Source organism: Alnus glutinosa, chromosome 6 (assembly GCF_958979055.1).
Source record: "Alnus glutinosa chromosome 6, dhAlnGlut1.1, whole genome shotgun sequence".
NCBI classification, from domain to species: domain Eukaryota; kingdom Viridiplantae; phylum Streptophyta; class Magnoliopsida; order Fagales; family Betulaceae; genus Alnus; species Alnus glutinosa.
In genome coordinates, this window is record NC_084891.1 from 10,072,501 (window position 1) to 10,078,830 (window position 6,330).

The following is a 6,330-nucleotide window of genomic DNA, read 5'->3' on the forward strand; positions in this document are numbered from 1 at the left end:
CAACCCACTGCACTATAACGAAGAAGAAGCACCCACCGCACCAGAGTAGCACTTCAATATCGCACCACTCAACCACCAGATCAGCGCTGTTCAACCACCGCACACACGACGTTGATCCACCCACGGCCAGAGCAACAGAACCACCGATCAAGACCAATCCACCGGAAAAAAGGGCACAGTTGAACCACCAAAAAAAAAAAGGCACAAAACCACCAAAATCTCCAGACGAGTCGAGGATTTGGCGGGCCCCGCCGGAATCCACCTCCAGCTTCACTGGCGTCGACCCATCCACCGGACGTCACCTATCGTCGATCCATGAAAGATTGGGGCTCATCGTCGATCCATGAACATATGTACGGTGATTAGGAGGGATGCGAATTAAGGGAGCTGAGCATGTGATTGCGGCCATTTTTGTTCCCTGACCTTTGAGCTCCGTATGTGAGTCTTTAGATGAGGGACGAAGAGTGACAGAGAGGGACGAAGAGGAATCGGAGAGGGAGAGAGAAAAAATTAATAAAAAAAGTCTAAACACATGAACAGTGAATAGTCAATATTGGCTATTTACTGTTCATGTGTTTAGAAAAATGGTTAAAGTAACCATTCTGTTGGAGAAGAAAAAAAAAGTAAAAAAAGTCATATTTGACTATTTTGGTTAAAATAGCTACTCTGTTGGAGATAGCATTATTGGGTTAAGTGTCCAGTGCAAACGTTGGGCCTAGTCCATTCACATGGGAAGCTAAAGAGATGGAGTTTTGAGCTCAATTGGCAACTGCTCATGCAAAGTTGGTATGAGGTACATGGCTAAGACAAATAATTGGGCCTTTGTATCTTGAACTTGAAGGTGACAAATCAAGAGAAGATAATAATAATAATAATAATAATAATAATAATAATGATAATAAAAAGGCTTAAAGAGTGATATTTCTGTGCCTCAATACAATTCGATTTCATATCTACTTCATTTTCTATATAATTTCAATATTAATTTTTTTTTTTTTTTTGCAATTTCATAAAGAATTTTAATCACCTAAAAAGCTTATTAACACCGTTGGAGATCTCAACGTGCCTTCTCGGTTCAAGTGAGCATATTTAAGAGATGAAAAGGGCCCCCTTTTTTCTTTTTTTTAAAAAATCTAATATCGAAAAAAAGGTCACATCTTACAGGATGCAACCATGTAGGGAGTTTGACAGAATGTTGGGATTTGGTGGGGTAGTGGAGCCAATGCAAGGGTGGGAGTCTATGCGGTGGTGGAGGGAGGTGTTAGAGCACTAAAAGCATATACTAATTTATTTTTATTTTTTAAAAATTTAGAGAATAATATATATATATATATATATATATATATATATATATATTGTTTCTCTATAAAAAAAAAAAAAATTCGCAATAGAGGATACTGGTGGGGACCCAGTATTTTATTCTTTTGTAGCTACTCATAGGTTTAGAAAAAATATAAAAAAAATTGATGTGGGTGATTTTTTGAAATTTTTTTTAAATTTTTCCTATATTTAAAGAAAAGAACTACCATATCTACTACTAGTACTTTTTAGTGACATTTTCATTGTTGTGAATAGATCCAATCAAGGCCTTAATTTTAGAGTGGTAATTAGTGTTTACCTATTGAAACGTGTTAATAAAATTATATAAATCAATCATAAACCGACTAATTTAATTAAATAGATCGACGACTTTTCGACCTTAACCCGTTTATTTCGTATAAATTTCAGATCGAAATTCAAATTGATATCCTTGTTCACCAACTGAATTACTGTTACAATGCAAGCTATTCCTGTTACTAACTTACTGATCACAAAGCACCAAATGCCCTCCTTTCTCACACAACCCTTGTTCGCCAACTGAATTAACGACCTTCCCATAACCATACCTCAAAGCTACTCTTCCCATCACCCTATGGAACTCCCTGATGCAATGTCCCCTCCTCTTCCTATGCTCCCCTCTCCTACTGCTCAACCCCACCTCTTTCACTCCCTCACCCTTCAATCCCCACCGTTCATCACCGCCGTCGTTCCGCGCATCCCCATAATCTCTCGCCCTCTTTGCCCCCACCAGTATGGGCCCCGCATTCGTCTCATCTGCCACCACAAAATTCATCAGGATGTCCTCGCAGTTCCGCATTCGATCCACGATCCTCCTCATCTCGACCATCCTGGGCCCACCTTCACAGCTGTACTTGAACAGATAATCACTTTTCAAGATCATAAACTTGGTGAGCATGATCGAGTACTTGTCCGGGTGTACAGTATAGATCCACTCCTTCCTGGACAGATCCAGATCGTGCGATCTCACGAAGAACCCGATCATACGGTCTCGATTCGATCCCCATATTCTGAACGCGAACTCGAACGATCGCTGATCGACTTCCACGTCATCGTCGCAAATCAAAACGACGTGGGTCCGGATGGAGGAGGGTCGGGGGAGGAACCGAGCGTTGAGGCTGCTTGAAGGTTGGCGGACCAGGGAGACCGATGCTGCGCCGAAGGAGGAGGAGAGTGAGAGATTTTGGGCCAAACGGGCCAGGGTTTGGGCCGAGGTGGAGGGGTTTCCCCAGAGGACGAGCACAGAGGATACCAGTGGGGACCCGGCGTACGTGGCTGCGAGTGACTGGAGGAGAGGGATGCGGGACTCGGAGTAGCCGTTGATCAGGACCGTTACCTGGTCGGATCGAAGCGTCCGTTTGCCCGGCTGGGCCCTGGGGTTGCATGGGTCAGCGGTAGCGTTTGCGGAGAAGAATAAGAAGAAGAGGAACACGAAGATTGTCAGCACCCGATTCATCTCCAGTAGAGCAACAAAATCAATCAGCCTGATTTGTAGAGTAGTGGCAATTTCGATAATAACGGAAGATTGGAGTGCAAATGTTGGGAAGAGCGTTGGCAGTTTTGTTATTTTTGATGAAGCGCGGGGGTTTATTATATTGTTGGTAATTTTCTGCAGCGTTATCTGATAAAAGAGAGGCGAAGACTGAAGAGCATCGTTGAGGCTTTCTGGTTCACTGTATTTTGTGAGGAGAGGAAAGTGTAATGGCGATGTTGCTTATGGCCCCCGCAAAGCTCAACTTTTTACAAATCTTGCCATCGTCCCCGTCAAGGAAGAGCCGTTTCTTATTGAAGCCTGCACGTTGCGCACCACTCCCGCCAGTCCAGCAAAGGTATATAAATCATCATGTCTGCGCTTAAATTAAGAATATGCGCATTGACTTTTATTGGGAATTTAACTAACCCACTTTTGCAGTCACATGGGCCTGAAGCCCATTTCACTTTTGAATTTTATACTGATCAGGAAATTGAAAATAAATAATAATTGATTCTTTCTGTATTTTAGAGGAACCCCAAACAGGGTGCAATATCTTAATGTGAAGGTCTCCTGGCTATTCTGACTATAGTCCAGTTCTTTTAAGGTTGATGCAGGAATTATGTGTGAACCTTGCAACGGCAAAGGATGGTTACTTTGTGATTTTTGCAAAGGGCAGAAAATCAATGTGAGAGCTGAAAACAATCGGATCTACCGCCGATGTCCATCTTGCAGAGCTGTAAGTAGTCGACTAACTGCTCTCTCTCAAATATCATGGACAAATTTGTATGAATTATACAGGGGTGTGAGATTTTAACCGTTTAATTTAACACAAAATCTTAACCGTAGGGGTGAAATTAAAAGGGGCTAAAACTTGTGATACCAACATTGTAAATTTTGATAATTCGAGATTATGATAGCAGAACTTCTAACAGTTCGGGGAGGGAGTAGGTGAAGTTTTTCCTGAAAATTTTAAAGTCATAGGATTGTTTATGTAAAGAAAATATAAAACCACTTGTGCATTGTCGAAAAGACTTCTTGTTCCCTAGTGAATTGAATAAGTATTAACCTCATTAAACTTCTTGTTCCCCAGTGGATTGAATAAGGATTAACCGTACCTCATTAGACAAAATAAATAGAAGCATTAGTTTGATTGCCTATAAAAGATTATCTCATATTATTTTTCATAAACTAGTCAAAAATAAATTCTAACAGTCAGTATAATATTATTAGATTAGTTTTTATTTTGTTGTCTTTTTATCTTCCATAATTATAAGAGAATATGCTTACTTTTTTCTTTAAAAAAAAAAAAATGCCTAATGATTGTTTTAACTTTATCTAATAAATCATTCATGCAATTCTAAAATTAAAACTAGGGAAAAATATACATACGCTCTCAAACTACCACTCTAATGTCAATGCCCTCTCCAAAATACCAATTGTGTCAATGTCACCTTTAAACTACCAAAAGATGTCAATGTTCTCCTAATGACAAAAATGCCCTTAATAAAAAAAATTCTAAAATTAAAAAAAAGAAAAAGAAAAAGAAAAAGCAATCAACAGAAAAGATAAAAATAAAAAAAATAAAACACACACACAAGGGTGGCTGAACCACCTCTAACACTTGGGGGTGGTAGCCAGACCACCGTTGAGCAATTTTTTGGGGGTGGCCAAACAGCGGCTGGGGGTGGCTGATCCACCCCTAGACACTTGGGAATAGTTTTCGAACCACCCTTTTTTTTTTCTTTTTTTTTTCTTTTTTTCTTTTTAGTTTTAATATATATATATATATATATTATGAATTTATAGGGGTATATTTGTTTTATTACAAAATTTTTAGGATTCTGTCTTTTTGCTGGTCTTAAGGGAGACAGTGAAATTTTTTGTAATTTAGGAGGACATTGACAATAGAGTGATAGTTTGAAGAGAGTATGTATACTTTTACCTTAAATCCACCTTCAAGCGCATAGTTTATGGTAATACATAACAAAATAAGATCATACTAAAACAAAAGAACAGGAATACAGGGAAGAAAAGTACATACATGTTACTATTCTATTAGTTTTGTATAATTATAGATTTTGTTTTGGAGGGCAAAGTCCAATAGTGTTTGTTTTGCATGAACGTTCCTCATTGTCTCATGACATTTGCTAGTTATAGATTCATCTCATGGAAAAGATATATTACAGAATACCCTCATTTTTATACTGCTGCAGACTGGATACATCTTGTGCTCAAATTGCAAAGTTTTCAAATGTGTTACCTTCCCAAATTCTACTGATGGTGCGGACCTATCCTTTTGAGCCTGTAAACTCTTCAGGTTTGCTGCTAGGATGATCCTAAAATTTGGCCAGCAATATTGAACCAGAAACTATGCGCATGAAGGTGGATTTACTTTCTGGTTGTTTTCTTCTCCTTCTGTGTCAAGAAGATTGTCTTTGTGTGGCATTTATGTAATTTAATTTGCATATTACTAGTTGGAAAAGGAAAAGAAATGAAATGATTGAGTTTAAACCTAAAGAAAATCATGATGATATAGAAATATAAAAGCAATAGCGGAAATAATAAAATAGAGACAAGAGTTTTATTTGGTTCGGTCTATAACCTATTTTCACAGAATAAAGCTAAAAGGACTATATTGTTGTTCTTATTCCTTGAGGAATTTACAATACAAATGCTATATTTATAGAGTTTACACATGAAATACAATCTTAATCAAATATCTTAATTTAGGGTGATTCAATATCATTAAATCTTTAAATTTAAGGTAATCTAATTTTTATCAAAGGCAATAAAATTCTCATCAAATTCCTAATTAACTTCATGTAATCAAATATACTCAAACAAAACCATTATATTTCTTTATATTGATGTGCCATCGTAAACTTGAATAGCTGTCATTCTTGATGCAGATTATGGTGTTTTAGGTTTACATTGTAGAATTTTGTCCTTCTATTAGGATGGGCTGAGTCCAGGGGGGCCAGTATCCACCACCCTCTCTTGTTCTGGGGTGTACAGTAGCTCCTTCGAGACATGCCAATATGTGGACCATTTCAACACTTCTCCCCCCTCATATAAAGATGCAACCCAATGAACCCATCGTCTCATTAAATTAGGTCTATTGCTTATGCTTAATTTTTTTTAATGATAGAATTAGGTTGTTGCTCATTATAGATTTAGATTGTTTAAGGTTTGGGTATAAAATGATTTTTTGTTATAATAGAGCAAAGGGCAAGCTTTTTTTGGGGTAGGGGCCAAACTTGATTATTTTGGCTCAAATGCTACACATTCATTTCACTAGGTTGATGTGGCAGTGCCATCAACTCTCTGATTTTTTTTTTTTAAAAGAAATTGATGATCGAAGGGATGATAGACACTGTGACATTAACCTAGTGGAATAAGGGTGAGATAAATTTAATAAATGTGTAGTACTTAATATTATGCAAATTTTATAAACCATGAAATGAAAAGGGTCATATTCTTGGGAGACATCAATTATTGTTTCAAAACTTTGGTGAAGT

The 6,330-nt window shown here is 37.7% G+C and overlaps 2 protein-coding genes across 2 annotated transcripts; one reads left to right on the plus strand and one right to left on the minus strand.

Moving 5' to 3' along the window:
- Positions 1–1,716: 1,716 nt before the first annotated feature.
- Positions 1,717–3,052, minus strand: LOC133872047 (glycosyltransferase family protein 64 C3). Its single transcript, XM_062309553.1, has one exon. It carries the CDS (start codon positions 2,792–2,794, stop codon positions 1,802–1,804), a length of 993 nt encoding a protein of 330 aa, XP_062165537.1. The 5' UTR covers positions 2,795–3,052; the 3' UTR covers positions 1,717–1,801.
- LOC133872048 (protein PHOTOSYSTEM I ASSEMBLY 2, chloroplastic) lies at positions 3,035–5,334 on the plus strand. Its single transcript, XM_062309554.1, has 3 exons — positions 3,035–3,167; positions 3,417–3,548; positions 5,026–5,334. Exons 2-3 carry the CDS (start codon positions 3,432–3,434, stop codon positions 5,110–5,112), a joined length of 204 nt encoding a protein of 67 aa, XP_062165538.1. The 5' UTR covers positions 3,035–3,167; positions 3,417–3,431; the 3' UTR covers positions 5,113–5,334.
- Positions 5,335–6,330: the final 996 nt, after the last annotated feature.

Excerpts from the sequence above, each read along its gene's own strand:
- LOC133872048 (XM_062309554.1), top strand. The coding sequence starts at position 3,432 with ATGTGTGAACCTTGCAACGGCAAAGGATGGTTACTTTGTGATTTTTGC. Across the intron at positions 3,549-5,025 it reads GATGTCCATCTTGCAGAGCT|ACTGGATACATCTTGTGCTC; the intron begins GTAAGTAGTCGA and ends ATACTGCTGCAG.
- LOC133872047 (XM_062309553.1), bottom strand. The coding sequence starts at position 2,794 with ATGAATCGGGTGCTGACAATCTTCGTGTTCCTCTTCTTCTTATTCTTC.